Source organism: Lissotriton helveticus, chromosome 10 (assembly GCF_964261635.1).
Source record: "Lissotriton helveticus chromosome 10, aLisHel1.1, whole genome shotgun sequence".
NCBI lineage: Eukaryota > Metazoa > Chordata > Amphibia > Caudata > Salamandridae > Lissotriton > Lissotriton helveticus.
In genome coordinates this window covers 65,486,119-65,511,964 of record NC_136071.1, presented here as the reverse complement: position 1 = coordinate 65,511,964, position 25,846 = coordinate 65,486,119, and the positions used below count along the sequence as shown (strand labels likewise).

Sequence of the window (25,846 nt, the reverse complement as noted above, 5' to 3'; positions counted from 1 at the left end):
TATCTGCCATTACGAGTACACCCAACTCATAGGTGGGGATACCTGCCACTACCAGCACACCCAACTCATAGGGTGGGATACATGCCACTACCAGCAGTAACTGCCCATAGGTGGGGGAAACCCACCACTACCAGCAGTAACCACCCATAGGGTCGGAATACCCACCACTACATATACACCCAACTCATAGGAGGGACACCTACCACTACCAGCACTCACCACTCATAGGGGGATACCTACCACTACCAGCACACCCAACTCATAGGGGGGATACCTGCCACTACCAGTACACCCAACTCATAGGGGGGGGGATACCTACCACTACCAGCAGTAACCACCCATAGGTGGGGGATACCTATCACTGCCAGCAGTCACGACTCATAGGGGGGATACCTACCACTACCAGTACACCCAACTCATAGGGGGGATACCTGCCACTACCAGTACACCCAACTCATAGGGGGGATACGTGCCACTACCAGCATAGGTGGGGAGATACCCACCACTACCAGCAGTAACCACCCATAGGGGGGTAAATACCCACCATTACCAGCAGTAACCACCCATGGGGGAAATACCCACCACTACCAGTACACCCAACTCATAGGAGGGATACCTACCACTACCAACAGTCACCATTCATAGGAGGGATAACTACCACTCCCAGTACACCCAACTCATAGGGGGGACACCTGCCACTACCAGTACACCCATCTCATAGGGGGGATACCTGCCACTACCAGTACACCTAACTCATAGCGGGAGATACCTGCCACTAACAGCAGTCACCACTCATAGGGAGGATACCTACCACTACCAGTATACCCAACTCATGGAGGGATACCTACCACTGTAAACAAGAAGGGAGGTCCCCTACCTAATTCAATCTGGGACAAGGGGGATAAGATACAAAAGACTACAAAGAGTCCCAATCCAAAAGGAAGAGGCTCATAAGTCACGCCTAACACAATATGCATAGAACAGATTTCAAGGATGATTAGAAAGAGATGCTAGTGCCACTTTGATAGATACACCATTCCAAAAAGATTTATGAAAAATATATCAAAAAGTAACAACAACAACATCACTATCTTTTAAAATATCTTTCTTCATTTTATTCTATATGGTTATACAAAAATATTTTATTTTTATTTTTTTTGTATCCCAATAATAAGACACAATAATTCAAATCACATTTAAAATCATAATTAAAGTATACCGAAATTGACCAGCGGTAACAGATGGAGCAGGGAGGCCGAAGGAATTTTTAACGAGATTGAAACGATTACTTGAGGACAACCCCTGTATATTATATGCCGCCGACATAAGCATAGTCCGGATCACGGCCACGGCAGAATATATATATATATATATACAGCCAGATTCATCATTGACAATCGCGCTCGCAAAGGGCCAGATTCTGAGAATCTGGCCCTTTGCGAGCGCAATTTTTGCATTTGGGATTCATCATCCCAAATGCAAAAATCGCTATTATAGAATTTGCAATTTTGCGAGGAATTGCATTTAAGGAATCTCTATTTGATATTCCTTAAAAGCAATTCATGAAACATTTAAAAATTGCGAATTCGCAATTTTGGGCCGCTATTTACCGCGAAGTCAAACCTCGTGGTAAATAGCAGAAACTTAGAAAAATGCACTTAAGTGCATTTTTTTATGTTGTATGTTACACACACACATGTCCTTGGGACATGTGTGTGCGTAACACCAGCGTCCAATATCATTTCAGGGGTGCAACAGGGTGTCCTTTGGACACCCCAGGACCCTTGAAATCGCAGACTCAAAATGCGAATCGCTAATAGCGATTCGCACATTGATATGTCTTCCAATTCATTCCTATGGGCCTTTAGGCCCATAGGAATGAATGGGGAGTTATTCCTTATTTGCGATTAGCAATTAGCAAATCGCAAATAAGGAAGCTGTAGGAATCGCAAAATAAAGTGCGATTTGTACATGAATCCCGTTTTGCAAGTCTGTAATAGCGATTCCTTAATAATCGCTATTACAGACTCGCAAAACGGGACTTTGATGAATCTAGGGGTTATTTTCTTACCTGTTTTTTAGAATCAACTTTTAAACCCAAATTGAATATCGGTGGCTCCACTGTACATCTATGAACCCTCATAGTCGGGAGTTGAGGGTAACCGACATACAAATGATGCCCAGCACCCATATATTTTCAGTCGGGTTCTGACGGATTAAAGAATTGGAAAAGAAATCAAGAATTTTTTCCGGTACCTCTGAAATATTTTAGTTTGAGAACTGTCCTGAAGAAGGTGTTTTTAATCTCCAAAAACCGAAATGCTGCGTCGACAACTGCTTCTCATATTTTTTTGTTATTTGACAATAATTATGATTTTAAATGTGATTTGAATTATTGTGTCTTATTATTGGGATACCATTTTTTTTAAATGTTTCTGTATAACCACATTGAATAAAATGAAGAAAGATATTTTAAAAGAGAGTGATATTGTTGTTGTTACTTTTTTTTATATTTTTTATAAATCTTTTTGGAATGGTGTATCTATCAAAGTGGCACTAGCATCTCTTTCTAATCATCCTTGAAATCTGTTCTATGCATATTGTGTTAGGCATGACGTATGAGCCTCTTCCATTTTGAATTGAGACTCTTTTTATTCGGTGGGATACCTACCACTACCAGCAGTAACCACCCATAGGTGGGGAATACCTACCACTACCAGCAGTCACCACTCATAGGGGCGATACCTTCCACGACCAGTACCCATCATTCATAGGCATTGAAGGGCTAACACAACACCCCTGCCATCAAGTCAAGATTGTATATTGTGTGTAAACTGCCTGCAACTGTGACACTGAAAGGGAACATATAACGTCCTCCCATCACCGTTGTGACCAAAAGGTGATTGTGAGGGTAAAACACACAAACACCACCATAATAATATTGTAATGGGGTGTAAACACCCCTTCACCATAGTGACCAGAAGGGGATTGTGGTGTTCAAGAAACTAGCACATATGAACCATCATGGTGATGGGGTGTAAACACACCATCACTACAGTGTCCAAAATGTGAGTGTGGTCACAATATCTGCTGCCACTTCACTACACCAGTTATCATACCTCGCACGTACATAACAAGAAATGTAGTGGCAAAGTAGTGGTTGTGTTCAAAACACACAGATCACTTGAAGGATAGTCTGTTGTGTCTCACAAATATACACTCAGCCATGTGCAGAAAACCATTGCCCATGAGGGCTGACAATGCCCCTCTGGGCAAGAAGACCATGTCAGAAGTGTGCATTAAAATGCACACACATATATTTTCAGGGACAGGAACACAAACTACGGTATCCTGTGGAGACTGTAGGTGTGAGGTAACACACTCACATACCATGGCAGCAATGGGACATATAAAGCAGGATGAATGAGCTGACTGATGATGTAGGAGACACAGGGATAGCAGTGGAGAACCACAAAACACGATCCAGCCTATGGCACACAAAACCTATACCAATGCACTTGTGCAGATGCACAAACACAAACAGACTGACTCACACTGCATCGCAAACACGACGCAGTGCCATACAAAGGTAATTCATGAATTGGCTATTCCTCGTGGGCAAGACCCACTCCATATGTACCCTCAATGACCCCACATTGAGGTGACAGCAGCCTGCATGATAACCCCTCTGTGAAGACAATTTGAAATGTTGGCCCTACTGTGAACCCCAGTCACCTGTACACACTGGGTCACGTGTCTTGACACACCAACTACATTCACACTTAAACAAACACAAATAACTGGCCATGGCCTGTTATCCAAGGTAAAAATATAGGTACAGACATAGCCAAACCACAACTCACATAAGGACACTCCCAACACCACACACCGTGAATGGCACCAATGTGCACCAGCAAATCCCACATGGCCTGTGGACATTGCACATGCAACATGACAATACCAGGGGTGGCAGGGGCGATCCAAGGTGCACCAACTTGTCACACATGGCCAGTTTAAAATCCGTGTGAATGTCTGCCACCCTGCACAGTATGAGGTACATGTGCCTTATGTCAAATAGATCTGAATAATTGGGATCCCTGCCACAGTCCCACAAAATAAGTGGAACGCATAGACAACCACAAAGTATATATGTTGAAACCTTAAGACTGTGCAGCTTTGCATCTGAGCAGTTTGATCAGTCACACACACATACAAGTGACCCAGTCACAGAAAGATACCACAAAGGGAAATCAACTTGATGTCAGAAACACTAAACAGCCTTGGCAAATCCTACATATGTCACACTTGTATTTGCCCACCTCCCGGGCCCAAAAAACAAACATACTGCTGGATGACACGCTAATGGCCAGTAGATTCACATGCACCTACAACCCAGAAGACACAGGTCAAAAATGTTTGATGGACACAGGGCAACTCATCAAGCATCACAGACAGAGACATCTGTAGGGACTACAGGATGTGTAGAAAAATGGAAAGTAACACAGAGAAACATGCTCACAGAACGTACCCCATGTGCTCTGGCAATTCCACAAAATGACACACTGCCATGAGGTGACTTCACTCCTGTGGAAGGTCATGTGTGCATAAAGTAGTCTGTGCAGGGCCCTATCATGTCTGCCTAAACCGTGGTGAGTGTGCCAACAATTACAGCACACTGAAAGTTCAGGTAACACCAGACTGTGTACAGGAGCGTATGCAAGTCAGCTGCACATTCTCAATTAACATGTATGGCAATTTGCACTGACACCACAGATGGCGTGTTCACCATGTTTCGCTAAAACCTGCATGTCCAGTGTAGAAGTGCCCACTGTTCCAAGAAATGACTTTGTGCACAAGTGTAAGCCTAACATAAGTGCAACAGTGCAAGCCACAGATGTAACACAGAAAAGGAATTGTGAAGCTCCATGTGCCAAATTGTATGGATAATGACACACTCTGACTGCAGCAAAGGATGATATGGATACTTACTGAATTAGGGCTCAGATACCAGGGTCAACATGGAGTACATCACAATTGAAAACACAATCAATAGCTACATCAAAAGTATTACACACGCAACATAGGATACACGTTAACAACATCATTTTCAGCATATGCAAAACTTCATTGAACATAAAATTAGCTTTATTCATCCTCAAATAATTGTTGTGTTGAATTCAAAGAGAACATAAAGGCCCATACCCTGTCCATTAACCACTTGCATGCTAATGACAAGGTGAACTCGTCATGAGGCACACTGAATCTGTGCTCATGACAAGGTCAACTCGTCATGTATAATGGGAAACATAAATCTGCAGCACAGGAGGGGAAAACCCCTTAGCAGCCAAGTGGTTAATATTGTCCATTAGGTGTACCACAGTAATGTGTGCCCCACATTGCTTGCCTGCACTGCTACAGCCAGGGGACATCTCCCCTTGGAGGGGCATTAATAGGGTCAGGCCAGGCACCATAGGGACCGAATCAGGGGATAGTAGAATGCGGCAGGTGAGGTGTGGTGGGTGCAGGAGTGTCAGTGGCAATTTCAGAGAGGGTGTCTGACACAGTGGGCAATGTCACCACAGCAGTGACCAAGTCAGACGGGTTGGAGGGGATCTCCACAGCAGTGACAATGTCTAAAGTAGTGTCTTGTGGCAAAGGTGAAGTTGGCAGGACAGATGAGAGGGACGCGGACTCCACATCAGTCACAGGAACAGGCTTGGTATGTGAAGTGGGGGTGAAGTAGCGTACCCCTCCCCTAAGCGCCTTGAGACCCTTCCAGGTGAGTAGCGTGCTATACAAATGGTATGATTGATTGATTGATTGATTGAAGTGCATGTGGACGGGGGAGGGCCTAAGCAATTTGGGGATGGTGTATGTGTGTGGGGGAACCTGGGGCAGGGTGTGGTGGGGAACTGTAGGAGTGGTGTGCTGATGGCTGGAGGACAGAGACTGTGTAGTGGTGGTTCGTGAATGTGGAGGGGTCTTGCTACTCCTGTTCCTGGGGGATTTGTGGATGGGGGCATCAGTTTCCTTGTGCCTGGGGGGTGTTCCTGTTGCAGGGGAACTCCCCTATGAGCGTGGTGACCGTCTCTTCCCCTTGTGAGTAGGATCAGATTGAGCTGTGGGGGAGAGGCCAAGGTCACAGAGGAAAAGTTGCTAGGAAGTGGGTGTTGCAGGTGAGGCAAGGGAAGGTGTTTTTGAGGGAGATGGATCTGAGGACTGCGGACTGGCTGTGCTTGCTTATCTGTGTGTCTGTGCCCTATCCCCTGTGTGTGTGCCCTCAGTACCCAGAGTGGTTGTGCTTGTGTGGAGTGATTTTGTTTTGCTTTGCTGTGTGCTGCTTGAATCTGATGATGTGCTTGTCTGTGTCTGTGAGTGTGTTCTGGGTAGGTAGGGTAGTGGGCAATGTGGATGAGGCAGATGTGCGGTTAGTGATGCTTTTTTTTTATCACTAACAGGGTTAGCGAAATCCTTGATAATAGGAGAAATGTCGCTTAACAACATTTCTCCTATTATTTTTCTCTGGAACGCCCCCTTTGCATCTCATTAGAGATGCAAGGGGAAGCGTAGAGAAAAAGGGTGCTAACATGCGAATTTGCGTGTTAGCACCCTGTTGATAGGGAGATAATTTTATCTCCGCTTTCTTGGCTTTTAAAGCCAAAAAAGCGGAGATAAATCCCTTGATAATATGCCCCTCTGTTGTATAGTTAGAGCCACTATGGCAATGGGGATTTGTCCTGTGTGCAAGCCTGCATCACCAAACTGGAAACTGAGCATGAACAGTCACACATGAAATAGATTTTACACATTGGCACCAGTGCACCTTTACAGTAATTGTATCCACAAAGCTAGAGAGATTCAAATACTCGGTGAGCATGCTTGGGACTGCTGAACACAATGCTAGTAGTGGTAGTCAAACTCCATGCACAATTAGGGAGACTGCGCACTCACCTGCTCCCCTGGTTTCCCATACAGCTTGCTGTACTGTGGAAGGAGGCTGTCCAGCAGGGCCTGGTTCTCATTCTTGGTGAAGGCTGGGGCTCTCTCCACAGTACGTACCATACTTGAGGCCAGAGGATGCAGAGACAGCACCAGTGGTCTTGGAGATGTAATGCTGTAGTAGTTGGTGCAAGCAAGTGTAGTCTCTGGGGAACAGACAGTCTTATATCTGAGCTGCAGAGCTGAATCTGTCGCAGGCGAACTATGTGATAGGTCCGACGTTTACATGTAATGAAAATGGTTAATCTATTGCATTGTACACTTGGTACACGCCTCCTGCATGGTTAAAAAAATGTAACTACATCACCCCATTGCTGTTGATACATTGTTGTAGGGAGCCAACTGAATTTCATGTGGACAGTATTCGTACAACGCTCAAATCCGCGTCCATCTCCATTACATCCAATAGCTAATTCATGCACACGGCTCAGGCCGTGAGTGTGCGATGCATCTTTTAGAAATCCACCCGCGTCTGTCTCCATGATTGTCAATAGCCTATGCGAGCCCATGTTTCACTCCCTCAGTGTCCGGTGCATCTCCTGGGCACACACACGCATCTCTCACCATCACAGGCAATGGCCTAAGTGTACACACGTCTCGCTCCCTCGGTGTCCAATGCGTCTCCTGGGCACACACACGCATCGCTCACCATTGCAGGCAATGGCCTATGCGTGCGCATATCTCGCTCCCTCAGTGTACAAAGCGTCTCCTGCGCAAACACACTCATCGCTCACCATTGCAGGCAATGGCCTATGTGTGCGCACGTCTCATTCCCTCAGTGTCCGACACGTCTCTCGAGAACACACATGCATCACTCACCGTTGTGGGCAATGGCCTATGCGTGCGCACGTCTCGCTCCCTCATTGTCCGACGCGTCTCCTGGGAACAAACATGCATGGCTCACCATTGCAGGCAATTGCTATGTGATGCTTCACACACAATACCTTACCATGGACTAAGTTACTTAACAACATATGAACAGCCTGTCACACAGTGTATGATGTGACATCTTAGGAACTATTGCGTGTGTGATTATGTAGGTACACATGGGATCTTGTATGTTGGACTTAGTGGCACATACTCCCAGGCTTTGCTATGTGTGATGGTGACAGACAACATTTTGTGTAATCCACATCACCACAGTCATTCACAAATGTGCAGATCACACCACAAGGCATGTACACAGTTCTAGCTGCCCATTGTGTGCTGACATGTGACATACACCCTGACTCATAGGTGACTGGGTTGTTGTGTCACTGGGTGTCCCACATGTGACATTGTGTTTTTGATGTAGAGTATGTGCGTATTGAGCTACACACATGTCTCTGATTATTTGTGCTAGTTGTGAATGGTCATTGCAAAAAACACAGTTGATGGACAGAATGTAGAACAATGTCATACATTCACCCCAGTACAAGGATCTGGGCCTAAATCCATCGTTTTTTTGCACTCCACACCACCCTGGATTAGACACTGGCTATATGCAAATCAGCTCTGACCCTGTGCCTCATGGGAACAGTCCAGTCCGAACTACCAAGCCATGTCTTTCCCAGACCGGAATCAAGCATCCAAGGACCGGTTTCTGGCTATCAGCCTTCATCAGCCTGGATAGCTTGACTCCAGTGGTGTGGAGAGCCTGGGACTCACGTCTGAGCATACCCAGCCCACTCGGGGTGAAAGTTGTGAATGTTCAGCAACCTCAATGTGCTTTTTGACATTTGATTTGCTGTAGTGCCTGTCCATCACAGGCATTACGTTTTTTGACTGTGCAACACTCTGGTTGCACATCATGTGTGTTTTGTGGGTGTGTTGTGACATGTACATCTGATGCTACATAATGTCACTGCCCTTGTGACGAGACAAGATAGTTGTGTATGTGAGACAGACAAACACCGGTCATGTGGGTAACACATCTGTTGGACCTAGTCACTGAGATGTGTTTTTGGGTACATGACATGTGTGATGATGTACTGGGAGAGAGAGGAATAGACAACAGGAGTATAACGCGTAGACCAGATTGAGATCTGGGTGTACATGTATAAAAAACAACAATATCTCAATTGGATTCACTTCGGCAACTGAAGCGTTTGTATGTGCAAGACATTACAAAAGATCTGGACACAGAAGAAAGAGAGACTCAGAGTTTCAATTTGATTTAGAAGTGCATATACCATCATATATTTAAAGACATATTTACGCAAAAAACAAACAGGGAAACGTTTGAGATAACAGCACTGGAAGCAAATAATGCAATTGGCAACCCAAGGGGGCTGTGTGCACTGCGTGATGGTGAGACGAACAGTGACGGCGCAAGTGACATATGACAAAACAGTGAAGGACGCAAATTGTTAACAATGAAAAACATGATATATACAAAGTTACTAGTTCCTCTTTTGGTGAATGAATATTTTACAATTGTTTAGGGAACCAGAGGAAGAACTGCGCCATGAGTCGTGCTGTATTGCGGGTCGACGGCGTTTCGATCCTATTGATTTAGGATCTTCATCAGGACCGGGTTGCCGATTAATTATGGTGATCGCGGTATAAGTAAGTAAGTAAATCTTTATTGCACAGTTAAGTAAAACCATTGCAGATATTAGCAAATAAAAAAAGAAAACATTAGTTAAGTACAATTGTTATAAAAATGTTTAAAATGAGAATAACTTTGTATAAAAATAGTAAATAGCACAAAAAGATTTATACTTCTTTCGGGCTGAGCGTTGAATTAAAAAGGAGAGTGAGTAACTTGTGTGGCTCCAATAGGAACCAAACTGTGATAAATGTTACAAGCGAAAAAAATGCGTAATTTTTTTCTGTGAAGTCTGTTAGTTCTTTTTGGGTCCCCTACTATTTTATTGTGTGTTAGAGGCCCATCAGGAGACAGTCTGTTGCCCATGTGGTGTGATTGATCCCTTTTCAGTGACCATTTAAGGCTTGCTTTTTAGGTTAGCCTCATCCTGTTTCGGGTCTCTGTCGCTCTTTTTTCTTTTCTGCCTCCTCCAAGAATTTGACGACATGGCTTGCTAGTTGAATGTTCTTTCCATCAAAGCAAGCTATTATCGCCTGCCGACGTGTTCTTATACCCAGCTGGTTCAAATGCTGTTTTAGATGGAATCTACGCTCTCTGTCCAGGCCTTTACAAGTGCATATCAGGTGCAGGATGTCTTCTTTTGTGTTCCCACATACACGGCAATTGATTGTGTCTTTGGGCCTTTCCCATGGGGGGAGATGGTTTTGTACTGGAAGTTGGCCCAGCCGTAAGCGTAGGAACTTCTCCTTTGTGCGTCTAGTGAACCCAACTCCTAGATTGCTTTGGCTGAGGCTGCTTGTGTAGCTTTGGATTACCGTCCAGCCATGGGCCCGGGTTGCTAGACTTGATTTATCTTCGATTAGCAACATTGATCTGACTGATTTATTCACTAGCTGTTTAAAGGTGTTGTGAGTTCCACTGTGCTTCCAGGCTTCTTGTAAAAAAAACAACGATGGGCCTAGGCTCTCACTCAGCAAGGCTGAGCCAAATAACTATAGAACAAAACAGATGCCAATGCTAAGACTGACTTATAGAACTATTTTTGAACGACTTTATGAACCAAACATAATAGTCTGCTTGTTAAATTGCAACAATCCAATTTTAATATGCTTTTTTAACCTTCATTTATCTTTTGTAAACACGAAATTCCTTATATGTTTGGTTCATAAAGTCGTTCAAAAATAGTTCTATAAGTCAGTCTTAGCATTGGCATCTGTTTTGTTCTATAGTCCAGGCTTCTTGTAGGCACAGGGAATTTATTGAGAGCTTGAGGTATTTCGCGGCTGGACTATTGCTCTTTCTTTCCATCTCATTCCATAGATGGTGGTTTTGGCTTGTGGCATTTCCTCTCTGGATCTTATGCCATTTTTGGCGTAGGCACCCATTCGCTCCAGCGTTTGATTTCTCAGGCCAAATTCCAGCCTTATTTGTGCCTGTGATGTATAGTTGGGCAGGCTGAAAATCATTCTCATGGCCTTCGCTATTGTGCTGTTCAGTTGCTGGGCGTCCCTTCCTCGGAGGCATTCGCTTCCGTAGATAAAAGCTGATGTTAATTTTGCCTGAAGCACTTGAAGCAGGGGGGTAAAGCTTTGGCCGACGGCTTTTGCTTTGAGGCTCCTTAGTGCGATCCCTATGCTAATACCCCTCCATTTTATTGCTTCCCTTTGCGGGGAAAAAAGAGCCCTTTCTGTCAAGAATTACTTCCAGGTACCTATACTCCTCTATTGTTTCCAGTGTGGACCCTGGATCGCGGTATAGGAAAAGTACGGCCGCAGGAGTTCGACAGTAAAGTCCGGTCGAGGAGATGTGCAGAGGCCGGAATTCAGAGGGTGGAAAATTTGTCCTGAATGATTTATCAGTCCAGGAATGGAGCCCCATTCTGGAACTGTAGTGAAGTTTGGTGATTGGTTAAAGACAAAGTGGGGACAGTGTCCAGCGATCAGCTGCCCGACTCCGGATTGCGAAACGTAGTTAGAAACAGGAACGGAGCCCCGTCCTTGCTTCGGAAGTAAATTAAGGGCAAGAAATTAACAAAGCAGGGTCCAACGATCCGCTGCCAGACTCCTGGTGTCAGAGCCATGGAGAAGACACTTAACTACCGTCCGGGGCCGGTGATCGTGGATAGGTACGTCAGTCTGATGAGTAGACCGCGGTCAACAAAGCTTCTTGAAATATCCCCCAAAATCACAGATTCCTGGACCAGACTGCAGCCTGCCGTTGTCGTAACCATGATGTGCCACACTCCCCTGGACTAACCTGGTTTACCACTGGCTGATTTTGTGCTCACTGTCACATGAGGTTACCTCCCACCTGTTGAGGACTTATGACTTTTGCTGGTGTAATAAACCTGTGCATCACTTTGTAATGTGCATTGTCTGTGTCGACACATCTAACATTCCTGTGGGCAGCTTGCCACAGACTCAGGATGGGTGTTGTGTACATGCATCTCATTGCATTCTGTGTTCACATGTGTTGGGCCGATGAGTCTTATGACATAGTAAGTACGTGTTGTGTAGACGTGGCGGGGTGTCGACCTCACATGTGTCACATCACCATGGCTCACATTACTGTGTTTGCATAGCTGTAGTAGTTTCATGCACAGACATCTTTACAGTTCATCCTCTTAATGACACAAACCAAGTTTCAGTCACAACAGAGGCATGTATTCTGTTATACTGAATTTATTTACATGCATGTGTAGGTAAGTTGGAATCCAAAGCCCACAGTGCAGTTGGTAGTGTTGATTGATGAAATATATAGAGTAAAGTCCACAGTTCTTCTGAAACATTGGTCCAACGTAGACCCGCCCTCACGTGTGGGATTTAAGCAGCAGTCAACAAGGTGAACGCTTTGCACACAATGGATGATGTCTAGAACAGGTAGTCGTGTCCTGGTGGGTATGCATGGCCATCTGTCCCTTACTTGTTCTTCTTTGGATGACCCCTCTTCTTCTCAGGGACCCTCATGTGCAGGCTGCTGCGGTGCAGTGGACTCTCCGCCAACTCCCTCCCTGTGGCAGTTGGTGATGTAGTGGCAACTGATGTAGTGGGCACACGCAGAGGTGTTGTCATGTTGTTGGTTACCTGGCGGAGGCATGTCAGTAGGTTTCTATGCACCTACGTAAGGTCATTTAAATTGTTCATTTTTTACTCCATCCGGGTCATGTGTTGTTCCACCCGGGACATGTGGGAGTCCATTCTGGCATGATGTGCAGCCTGCTGTGCTTGCATGTCCCCGAGGATGCCCACAACCTGGCCAAATCTTCCTGCATGCCAGGCCCATCTGCAGGCCGTGACCTCACCCTGGCCACCCTCACACCACCCCTACCCACACGGGCAAGACCTGCCCTGGCAGGCACAGGCAACACTGGGCCCCTGTCTGTGTTGGCACTAGTAGTGTTGTTGCCCAGTGATCCTGTGCCTTTGATGTCCTGTTGCCTTGGTCTGCCTGTGTTGGCAGGGGTGATTGAAGTGTTTGCAGATGGTCCTGGACTGGTGCCAGGTGTGCTGGTGTTGCAGCTGCTGGGGCTGGAAGCCGAGTCACACCGGAGGTGCCAGGTCGTTCATCCTTGTCCGAAGAGGACATGGAGGCATCCACACCGGGGACCTCTGGAACAACCTGAGTGTGAGACTGTCATTCATCTTCTGTCCTTGCTGTGTCCGCAGCATCCCCTGTTGGTGGAAGAGAGACACACAATGTATGTAATGTTTCTGCGCACATGAACAATTCACACACATTACATTTGCCACTGTACATCATGAAGAGTGCATGTACATTGCATTGTCCTACATTGTCAGAGACAGGTGTCTATTTTGGTTTCGCACAATGTCATTTGAAGATTGAGCATTTTGATGGACACAAAGAGCCGGGTGCATGGACGTCTCATATCATGATTGTTTGACTGCACATGGATATTGCTACTCATGTGCCCTCATGTGTTTGACACAGGTGTGTCCCTCCTCTCAACATTAGTACTTTGACAATGACATACAAGAACTTTCACTTGCAATGTGTAGCACGTTTGGATGATGTGTGCTGGCATTTGTGCTTGTATTTGTGAGTAACATTGTTATGTCTGAACAACATGGTCACAGTACAGTGTGGCTTGCATTCACTGTGTAAATACTATTGTGTTGTTGTGTCCCTAGTTGACTTATCATTTCACATATTGGATGTTGTTGTCCGTGGATAATGATGTTGAAGCAGAGTTCTGTGCGTGATGATGTCATTTATGTGATGAATCTCAGCCATGGTAAAGGGGATTGACCACGGCAGATCATAGACTTTCCCAAGCTCATGAGAGTCAGGGCCAGGGGTTTGTGTATTTGACTTAGGCTGCTTTGAGTTGTATGCCTACTCCTACCCAGTCCATGTTACTCCTTGTGTTGCAAGTGAAAATGACAGTGAGGGTAGTGTTGTGTGAGGGATGCAATCAACTCTGCACAATGTAGGAATTGAATGCAGATAACCACCGTGCCTTGTGTAAATCACACCATGCTACAGTGTCAGCTATGTTACTGTGGCCATTCCATTCACTGTCATGTGTCTACTGTGAATGGTGTGTATGTAGTTTGTGTGGTGGGTTTTGGTATGTGCTCTGTGTGCACCTGCCCAATTGTCATGGAGGGCACATACCTTCACAGCCAGGACTGGGGGCACCCCTGCCACACTGCAGGCCCAGACAGTGAGAGGAGAGATTTGCAATGGCTGTCAGTGTGAAGTGGTTTGAGGGGGCAAGTGCATAGGTGGGACCTGCAGACAATTCATAATATATCCCGTTAGTCATGCATCTTGCCAGGGCATTTTCTTTTTGTGTGAGTGGTCCCAAGGGGTGTACTTGTTTGTGCTGTGCAGGTGTGTGTATTTGCGGGATTGCTGGTATTTGTTATACTTGCAGGACACCTTCTCCCACAGAGGCCAGCCAATCCCCCTGTAGGTTGCATCCATTGCAGGGAGTCTTAGTTCACGTCCTGGATGTCAGGCAGTGGTGTCCTGGTGTATGTTGGTGCACAAGCCCCACCAGGCCCTTGTGCACCCCATAGCAAGGCCCAATGTCAGCCATTTTGTCAGTACTTTTCCACTCCCTGTGAGGTGGACATGGTTCAGGGTGGGCTTGATGGACCATGTGGGAGGGGGTTTTGTGTGTGTGACTGTGACTCCTATTAGGATTTTGGATATACTCACACTCCCAGCATACCTCAGCTTCCTTCCTGTGACTCAGCTTCCCTGGGAGGTGGTGTAACGTTCTGGGCAAGATGGCTTAAAGTGGAGCCCTGGCATGTGTTGGTGCACAAGCCCCACCAAGCCCTTGTCCTCCCCATAGCAAGGCCCAGTGTCAGCCATTTTGTCATTACTTTTCCACTCCCTGTGAGGTGCACACTGTTCAGGGTGGGTTTGATGGACGATTTGGGAGGGGGTTTGGTGTGTGTGACTGCAACTCCAATCAGGCTTCCCTGGGAGATGGTGTAACAGGTTTGTAAAGATGGCTGACACTGTTTGTTGGTGTTTCTGGCCAATGCATTGCTTCATTTGTTGTTATTACTCGGAGAGTGCAGCTATTGCTTTTTTGTTACTGGCATACACATCACTGAATGACTTTTTGCAGGCTAAATTTGGCTTTGCTAATGCTACTTATATTCAATGTCCCCTTGGCAGTGATGTATGTGTGTTGCTACACATGTTGACTAGATTGGTTGTGTACTCACCAGGCTCTGGTATTCCTGTCAATCCATGGATGCTCTCCTCTCAGGACGTGAAGCATGTTGGTTTGGTGGGAGGGCCACCGCCAGTACACTGGCTCAGGGCATGCTCTCTGACCAAGAGCTTCTTGACCCTCCTTTGCACACCGTAGTACCTGTTCTGGATGTCATCCTTTGTGTGCATGCAAGGTGCTTGTGCGTTCATCTTGTCGACGATCCTCTCCCACATCTTTGTTTTCTGTGACAGGGGCATCTGTTGGAACAAGGTCCCAAATAATTGTGGCTCCACTCGGAGTATTTCATCAAACAATACTTCCAACTCACTTTCTGTGAACTTTGGATTCTTCTTGGGGGGCATGGTGCTGTGATGTGCAAAGGATCATAGTAGTGGATTTGGGCCTTTATGTAGGTGGAGTTGTGGGTGTGTCTTTGTACATTTTATTTTTTGAATTCTTTATTGATTTCGACATTGCTTGTTTGTTTCTTTTTCTCTGGATTTAATATGAGTATTGTTTTTTTTTTTTGTTTTTTTTTTTTTTGTTTTTTTTTTAAATTTATACTTTATTGCACCCTCAAGTCACATACACAGCCGACATCGCCTACAACCCGGAGGCCGGCGGCATAAAAAATCCCTGGGTAAAGGTAAGTTACACAGCCGGAAAGACCAACAGCCCGGGGGCCTGGTGGCGAAACTGCAGGTGTGGAACAAGTGTGCAGAGGCAATAGATCATAGTAGCCACCATTGAATGACCATAACATGTAAGCAGGGCGTACACCCCGCAACGCCAACAAATCAGACCCAGGTGTGGCACGGCGTGCCAGATTGGCAGGATTGAAATAGCCATCCGGAAAGAATTGCGTAGAAACCCAGAGTCGAGGGCATCACCATCTGGGACCCAGGGAAAGGTGAATAAAGGGGGGAGATCCCCCAGACAATAACAAACCCACCCACCCCAAAAGAAGAACAAGCCAGACCACCTAAACCCGTGCCCACCACCCACCTCCCACTCTGCACCGCAACCATGAACCCCTGAGCTAGGCTAAGGGAGAAAAACAAATGCCCACTAGGGGGGGATAACACTCCGGGAAGGGGACAGCGGTCGCCACAAACCAGAACAGCCGTCACAAGCAACCCCCAACGCAAAGCACATCAAAAATCAGGCGCGAAACACCACACCGACACAACGATAAGGCCTTCAAATGACACACTCCTCATCCACAGCTGCCGCCGCCCCCTCCTCCTGTAGCACATCAAGCTCCACACTCTCTGGATCCGACTCACCATCCCCTTTCGCACTCTGAAACGCCCGAAACATACCCCAAAAGTTTTTGGGTCTACTCATTGGAGGAAGGAGTTCACTATACACCTCCGATTGCGTGCAACAGTAAAGCAAGTCAGTTTCCCATCGTTTTTTAGTAGGGACTGGCCCCCGCATCCAGCACAGTGCTATCAGTCGCTTCGCCGTCAGTAAAGCCATGTCCGCAAGTCGCCGCAGAGCTACAGGAAGGGGTTTTGAAAACCCAAGTAAGGCGAGCGCCGGGTCAGGCCTGATCACCTCACCAAGGATAGTGCTGAGGTCCGCAAAGACCTCCACCCAGTATTTATGTATGGCAGGACAAGTCCAGGCCATATGGAGAAAGTCTGCTGTGTGAAAGTGGCATCGCTCACACTCCGCTGATTCCCGAAGGCCATACCTATGCAATCTCTCGGGCGTGTAGTAGACACGTTGTAGGAATTTAAAATGCACCAGGCGGTGCCTACCGTTGAGCGAGATTTTCCTAGTATTAGTCGCACAATAACGCCACATGTCGTCTGAGATGGGAGATTGGAGGTCAGCCTGCCAGGCCAAACGGGCCTTAGAGGGGGGGTATCGCCGCTGTCTATCACCCAGTGACCTAAGAGCCGTGATCAGTTTGCGAGCTGAGGGGGTCTCGATGACATAGGTGAGTTCCGGCACTTCCGGCGGTTCAGCTAGGTCCGGGCCTAAAACGGCAAGGGCCGCTCTACGGACCCTGTGATATTGAAAACTATGGAGCAGCGTTGCCCCGGGACAGGAGGGAAGGACTTGCTGCAGCGTTTTCAGAGTGCCCTTTGAAAAGAGATCTCCCATGGTAACAATGCCTAGGTCACGTAGAGCCTTCAGGACGCCCTTCTCCGTCAGTGGAGCCAACCAGGCCGCCCATTCTACACGGAGCAAAGGCGAATACAGCAGCGTGCACTCGTGGGAGCTAATCAGTGCATGCCAAGCGTGATTCGTGGCAGCTATGGAGTCCAGATTGCCGACCCTTCTTTCAGGCGGATAACATACTGTCGCCGGAAGCGGGACGGGGTCTGCAAAGAGCCGCTCCAATTTCACATGTGGGATGCCTGGATCCCCATGAATCCACGTATGCAGGTGCGCACCCTGAGCAAGCCTATAATATCGTTCCAGATCTGGAGCCCCAAGGCCTCCCTGTTCGTACGGAAGGGTGAGCGTTTGCCACTGCACTCGCGGCTGTTTGCCCCCCCACGCCAGGCGGACAAGAGTCTGGGTAAGTTGCCGGAAAAAGGCTTTGGAAAGGACTACCGGTATATTCACGAATAGGAAAAGGAACCTGGGGAGCACCACCATCTTCATGAGCGCAATCCTGCCCATGAGCGAAAGCGGGAGCTTGGACCACACTTCGACATCATCCACCAGTTTGGAGTAGGCCACTCCATAATTCTCGCGGATCAGGACCTCCGGGTCCGTATGAATGCGTATCCCTAAGTAGCGAATAGAGTCCGTGGTCCATTGCAAGGGGTACTCTGAGTCGAAAGGGAGCGTCACCGGCGTCAGGGGCAATGCCACTGATTTAGTCCAGTTGACGCGGAGGCCCGAGAGAGCCCCGAACCTCACCACCTCCCGCAGCACCGCAGAGAGGTTAGTCTCCGGGTCCCGGACATATAGCAGAGTGTCATCCGCATATGTGGAGATACCGATCTGGTACGTCGGAAAGTTTACCCCTTCAAACCGATGATACTCTCGTATAGCGCAGGCGAGAGGCTCCGCTACCATGGCATACAGCAACGGAGAGAGGGGACAACCCTGACGCGTGCCCCTCCCAATTTCGATGGGAGCAGTGACCAGGTTACCTATCTTTAGCCTCGCAGTAGGTCTGTAGTATAGGGCTCCCAACATTTGCAAAAACGGCTCCCCGAGGCCGAACTTACGAAGGACCCTCAGCATGAACGACCACTCAACAGAATCAAAGGCCTTCTCCATATCCAAGAAGATGGCCACAGCTTTGTTTTCGTGTTTGACATGCTGGATCGTGCCTAGGACAGTGCGGATATTATAAGTGAGATTGCGTGAGGGAACAAACCCAGCCTGTTCCGGGGCAACCAGGTCCGGGACCAGCAACGCCAAACGATTCGCAAGAACCTTAGCATACAGTTTCGCGTCCACATTTATCAGCGATAGCGGACGGTAGGAGCCACACTGATTAAGGGGTTTGCCAGGTTTCGGGATGGTGATAAGCAACGCCTCTCTCATGGACTTCGACATGCTGCCCTGCTGGCAAATATCATCGAACAAGAGCATCAATTGCGGGACCAGTTGCGCCTGAAAGGCCTTGTAGAAGGATACCGTGAGACCATCCGCACCAGGAGCGCTACCAGATTTCATGCTCTCCAGTGCTGCCGTTATCTCCTCCTTCTGGATGGGGGCCATAAGGAACTCCCTCTGCCAGTCGGCCAGGAAGGGCATCTGAAGGCAGCTCAAATAGTCGTCGATTTCCTCCTCGAGGCGTGCGTCCCTCGAGGAGTAGAGGGCAGTGTAGTAGGCATGAAATTCCGCCAAGATATCTTGCTCCTCCGTGACCACCGCCCCAGCAGCTGTCACCAACTCCTCGATAACCAATGGGGGCCTACTGTTGCGCATAAGTTTAGCTAGGAGTGCACCAGGCCGCTCCCGTTCCCCATATGCACGCGCCGTCGCGTATTTGCCCATATGTTTAATTTCCCTGTCCGCTTCCTCCTGAAATTCATCCAGCAAGGACTTGAGCGTGACCGCATCAGTTGCGTCCCCCGAGTCCACCGCCCGACTATCCAGACTTGCGAGCTGCGTCTCGAGCAACTGCAGGCGTCGCCTGATAGCTTTGAGCACCCCAGAATGCTTCGCCATAGACATCCCTCTGATGTAAACCTTAAACGCGTCCCAGAGAACTTGAACGCTGTCCACTGAGCCCACATTGGTTGCGAAATAGGCCTCTATGTCATCGGCTAGTTCCCCTCTAAAAACCTCATCTAAGAGGGAGTACGGGGGGAACCTCCACGTGAAGGGGGGAATCCTCCTGGGAGGAGCCACCAGCAGCAAGAGCAAGGGTGAGTGATCAGATAGTGTGCGCGGGAAAACCGTGCAACCCTTAACCGTATCTAGCAAAACGCGGGAAACAAACCAATAATCTATGCGTGTATGAATGTTGTGATAGGCCGAGTAGTGAGTGAACCCGCCCCGCCCCGAGTGCCTATGCCGCCACACATCAAGTAAATCAAGTTTCACACATTCCGACACAAGGAGGGACGCGGAAGCTGCAGGGGACCTAGGGGGGCCCGCAGATCTGTCAAGGTCCGGGTTCAGCACCAAGTTAAAATCCCCCCCCCAAAGCATTCTAGAGCCCACAAACTGCCTGCAGCTGTCAGCAAGCGAAGAGTAGAACTCTGGGGAGTCGTAGTTGGGGCCATACACATTCACCAGCAAGAGATCATGATCCTTTCCAACACAACGTGCAACCACAAACCTCCCTTCCGGGTCCACCGCCACCCGGGTCAGCGACATTCGGGATTTGGGATTAGCCCATATGAGCACCCCCCTAGCATGCGTTGTGAACCCCGCAGCGACACAAGCGGGGCCAAGGCCCCTCACCTGCAACATAGGGCTGGAAAGCGGCAAATGTGTCTCCTGCAGTAAAGCAAGGTCAATGTGATGGCGTTGCAAATAGGCTAAGACCTTCCTGAGTTTGCGGAAATCGTTGAGCCCCCTTACGTTCCAGGACAGTAATCGCAAAGAGCCCAGAGAGCTCTCCGCACTCAGAGAGTCAGCAGTCGACATGGCGGACTAGAAAGGAAAATGTTGCAGAGCAGGCAGTGTAACAGACACAGTGTAGTAGTCGGCAAAAACAAACCCCCCACCCGGCAAACCCAGAACCCCAAACAGCATGACAGCAAGAAAACTCGAACAATCAGAGAACAGCATCCCACCCACCCACAGCCGACCATCCCCAACCCGGTCAGACAGGACTCATCACCACCCAGCATCCCCCCCTCAATCAACAATGAACTCTACAGAACCCTAAATAGCCCCCGAAGGAGCCAGAAGCCAAAAGCGCAGGGGCAGAGGGATCTAGCCAGCTAACGGCTCAGCTGGGAAACCAGAGCTAGTAGCCTCTCGCGTGCTCCCGTCTCGCCCCCCGCCCAGAAGTAGTGAGCCCTGCCAGCTCTAGACTTCACAGTTCGTCAATACCAGACCCTTATGCGGAGGGGCCAACCCCCCGACCCCCCTCAGTGAGTTAAGCGGCCCCCACCCGATCCACAATGCCAACAAACCAGACCGGGAGTAAACAGTTAGATCTCACCCAAAAGACATGACTCGGTGGGTCCCCACTGACTGTATGTAAGTCTTTGCGCCGCCCAGCGCCAACAGTTCAGCAGCGTCTCTTATGCGTCCAGTTACTCCTGGTCACTCAAGCGGGAGGAGGCGTCTAGGTCCTCTCGCCGACTTTCCCGACTGTTGCGGTTGTCCTTCTCCCATTCCTTTAAGGATTTCTTAAGTTCTACTGGGTCGGTGAAAAAGTGCGAGTGACCTTGCCTGTTGATGCGAAGCCTCGCAGGGTACAGCATGGCGTAGTCGAGCCCCAGGTCTTTCAGCTGCTTCTTGTAGGGGGCAAAGCGCTTCCTTTCCTCCTGCACTCTCGCCGTGAAGTCCGGGAACAGGGAGATGTTCATGTCCTCGAACTGCAGCTTCCCCTTTTCTCTGGCCAGTCGCAGTGCCAAGTCTCTATCACGGTAATTTAGCAGCTTTGCTATGATCGGGCGTGGGGGGAGGCCAGGTTGTGGTTTCGGTCCCAGAGTGCGGTGGGCCCTTTCAACAATAAACATAGGGGAGAAGACATCTTCCCCTAACAGGGTCCGAAGGAGTTTCTCCACAAACAGCTCCATTTTGCCGGTGCTAGTGGTTTCCGCCACACCCGTAATGCGTAGGTTGGAGCGCCTTGAGCGCGCCTCCAAATCCTCTGTCTTATCTTGGATTACCTGGAGCAGTCGACCAAACTGTCTGCGGTCCTTATCCCACTCCGATTGAGCCTCTTCCGCCTCTGTGAGCCGTCTCTCCGCCATGTCCAGCCTCTCCGCATGTTTGTCGACCCTCTCGGACATGCGGTCCATCCGGTACGTCAGCGCGTCGATTTTGGTGCTAATCTCTGTCATGCTGACTTGTAGGCCTTTTTCCATGGTCCCCAGCATGCCCCGTATTTCGGAACATAGGGAGTTCTCGGACGCCGTAGGGCGTGGAGGGGAAGTTTGTGCTGCCCCCTCGGCCCCCTTCGCCCTCCTCTGGTCGAAAGAGAGCTTGGGCTGCGACCTGTCCCCTTTCCCCATGGCAGGTCTAGTGGACATACAGCCGACAGGCACAGAGGTGTGGTCAGGCTTAGCGGTGGGTGAAGCGGGGTAGGTCTCCCCCGTCCAGGGTGGAATGTCGCGGGACCGTTGCCCAAGATGGCGGCCTCCAACACCGGAATGCAGATTCAGCCGTGTCGCAGAACGTGTCTCTGGGCAGTACCCCACGTAGTCCGTTCGCCCAGTGGGCGGTCAATTTACTTCAGTACCTGGGATCAGGCTACTCACCGCTCCTCCAAGGTCCTTCCTCCGCGTGGAGCATGACGCCGGGAGTCGGCGAACAGTACTTCCCGCCGTCAAAGTAGCAAGTCACCTCAGGGCCCCCCCACAGGCAATGCGGGCTCAGCGCACCCTCTTGCAGCCCCCTCCGCTCGTCGTCACCGGACAGGGGTCAGTCCTCTCCGCTGCTTCTCAGTGCCGGTCGCGAGTGTAACAGCCGACCAGGTGCCTCTGAGGACGGCCGGGACCGCCTCGGCCACACACGCCGCACGCACTGCGACGTAACTCGGGCAGCCCTCCAGGTCAGGCCGGGGATCGCGGCCTGGGTCCGCGACGCTCCGTGCACTGCAGCACCAAGTCGCACCGCGTCCGTTCTCCGCCGGACAAAGGGGCCGCTGTCCCACCGAGGTCTCGTGCGAAGGTCCCCCACAGTTTTTAATGCCGGCAGGGCTGTCTCAGGATGGGTTTGCAGGAGTTTGGCGGGTTATCGGTAAGGAGCTCCGCGCTCGCGCGTCTTACATGGACGCCGGCTAGCTCCGCCCCCTCCTAATATGAGTATTGTTGTGCATGATGGAGACGTTCAGTTGATTGGGAATAATGCGTACGGGGCAATCAGGAGGTACTCAGAGTCTGTCTCACTCGCAATCTGTTGTGTTGCAGCGTTAGCGTATGCGTCAGAAGGGACTGGCTGTATTCAATGGTAGTCACTGTTTCCTGTACGTCTCGTTCTTCCGTATTGTGCTACGTGCGAGTTGTTTTCCTTTTGCACGCATTACATTGTACTTGTAGGCTCTTATGAAGCGTGTAATTGTGTCGTTCGGATCCAGTCCGGGTACGTGTCGGTCGGTACGTTCGTGGTCCCTTTACGGGCAGATCACTGTTTACCGTGCGGCTCTGATGTATGGATAACGCTCCGTGGGAATCGTTTGGAAATCACATGCATGGCATCATACCCATATGGTCGTACGGACTGGATATGTGTGGGTTGGACTCCAGTCACGGTCAATGTCGGACGGTACGTTTAACATCCCGGATCGGAATCGGGCCCATAGTAGGAAACTGAGCTGTACCATGATGTGTGAGAAGGTATGATCCAGTGGACCGCAGACTGACTGTCCATGCACAGAGCCCCTTTTGTCTGGTGGTCATGGAGCTCTGGGAAGAGGTTACTCATTGCTTGCCATGGCCGCTCAGGGTCTTTTGGGTATCTGGTCATGATGGACCGTGACAAAGTCAAATGTTCAATCTGACTGCGATGGCGCTTAGGTGCAGACGTAGTGTGGCAGAAGCCTTTTATGGCCCTTAGACTTCAGACCAGCCAGCTAGCCCTTGGAGTCACTCTTGGTTCAAGTGATGCTGGTCTAGCAGGCCGAAGGGCAGTACAGCAAGGCTGAAGTCCAACACAGCAGAAGGCCAGTATAGTGACAGTCATTCAGCAGCACAGCATTCCTTCTTCCTGGCAGTGTCTTCAGAGGTTCAAAAGCGTACTGAATTGATGGTGTCAGAAGTCCAGTACTTATATCCAATTGGACCTTTGAAGTGAGTGAAACATAAATGACAGGTATTTGAATTGCACAGAGGTCCTCCCTTCCTGCCCTGGCTCCAGACACACTATAGGTGGGTATGTGGTCCTTTGTGTAGGAAAAGGACACACCTTTTCAGGTGTAAGTGTGGCTGGGGACAGCTCCTCCCTCCCATCCTTCAAGGATGGCCTATGAAGTCAAACCTAAGCTCCCTTTGTGTGTGGCTATCTGGGGGAATATGCAACGCCCAGCTTTCACCCACCCCAGGCAGAACAGAAACCAGCAGCAGGCACCAAATGGCTAAAGTAAGAACATTTTAAAGAAATTATAGGAGGGACAGAGAGGCAGAGATTCAATGATCTTGCAATGGTAGTAATCTGGTAATCAGTTTTGCCAGAGTCTCTGGGAGGTTGTCTTGGAGACCCTCAATCACACTTTCACAACTTGCAGTGTATATTATCTCTGCTTGCATGGTTTGATGGATAGTGTCATCATTGGGTCTGTCACTTGAATGTTCTATTCCTCAAGTGACTTTCTGTCCTCTACTAGGAGAGAGACTGTCTGGATAATGACAGTAGTGAAACATTAAAATTATCTCTTTTCCTGCATCAAAACATTTATTTGAACAAGGAAAATGAGGATAGGGATAAGGTTAAAAGAAAAAGGCAGTGCTAAGGTGGATGAGTTACTAAACCACAACCTCTCGCATTTGGATCAACATGTTTCGGCCGTAGAATGCTCCTACGGGTGTTATGGCTTTCGTCAGGACTGAAAGAGTGGAGGACCAGAGGTTCTATGCACTCTGCACACAGTGTAGGTAAGTCAACTCCCCACTCTTCATCAGTAAGCATATTCTGCTCGTGAATGACTAATGTTATAGGCGCAGACTGATGCCCATTACTTTAATTGGGGTTTGCCATACCTTATGGGATATGAGAAGAACTCAGACAGCAGCTAAAGCCTCAACATTGAGCTGTCTCATTCAGAACTGCTGCCTGTGTTTCTCGCCGTGAATGTGCTCGACCACAATGTGTTGTGGTCCGCACAATCAGTGATGTGGGCCAACTAGTAGCATTTAATTTACATGCCCTGGGTACAAGGGATACCACTTTACTAGGGACTTATATGTAAATGTATATGCCAATTGGGTATGAACCAATGTTACCATGATGGAGCACAAGCACCTTCGACCTAAAGCCAGCCAAAATGAGGTAAAAAAATAGAGGAAGTAGGCAAAATGTTGGGGGAAAACACTCTAAGTCTGTCAAGTATAACATACATTCTCTAACTGTACTTTTCTAGTGCTAAGACTCAATCAATTTACTATTATCACAATGGGTATGTTGACTCACATGAAATGGTATCACAGACTAAGTAACAGCAAGTAAATACCAACCTATCACTGTTATTGTGCCAAAGTCCTGTTCTGATGAAAGTAAGATGAAATTGTAATCAGCAGCCGAAACATGTCCATGCTTTTTATACCATTTTCATTAATATTCATTATGTGTGATGTACATGTTGGCAATGTAGAATAATGTGCAAGGATTTTTGTGTGCAAAAATATTGGAATACAAAAATATTCTGTTAAAAATATTGTTGTCAAAAACATCTTGGTCCTATAATTATAATGTAATTATTGTGTCAAAAATATTTACCCACTTCCGCTTTAACAAATTTTGAACAGAGTGAATAAACTCACCTGTATGGTTGGAGATAGTTCCCTCAGAACAGGGTAAACACTGGAAGCAGCAGGAAGGTCGACCAGCAATGGCTGATATCCTATCTCCTGGAAGACAGCTTTTGCTGCAGACTGACATAGGGGCCTGAGAAAATGCCAGAGAGAGTGAGAGAGAGAAGAACATAGAGAGAGAGAAAGAAAGAGAAGAGTGAAAGAGGGTTGATTAAATCTATCCATTGGAGCTGTCTACCGGATGAAACATATAGCTCTTCTATTAACTCTGACTAGTTTTTATGTTGTGGTAAAAATGTATTATTCTCTCCCCAAAGTACCAACAGGACTTAATAGACACCATTTATTAACTTGTTACCTAGAGGCCAGGTTAGGCTTTTGCATCAGGATGACTTTTGATTATATTGAACCCAGAAAGATGGGAAGTTGATTCAACAAACTGGAATTATCATTTTTGAGCTTCAGGTTATAGACAGGTCTATACTGTTGGTGCCTTAGCCTGCTAAACCCTTTCTGGTTGTGCAAGAATGACATCCCTAGACATTTTTC

General features: G+C 48.3%; 1 protein-coding gene across 1 annotated transcript in view; it reads right to left on the bottom strand.

Annotated features, from left to right (window-relative positions):
• Positions 1-25,424, bottom strand: part of LOC144783920 (vomeronasal type-2 receptor 26-like) — a 60,940-nt gene extending 35,516 nt beyond the window's left edge. The window contains exon 1 of the mRNA XM_078662656.1: positions 25,307-25,424. Coding sequence (XP_078518782.1) covers positions 25,307-25,424 — 118 coding nt within the window. The remainder of the gene's footprint in view (positions 1-25,306) is intronic.
• Positions 25,425-25,846: the final 422 nt, after the last annotated feature.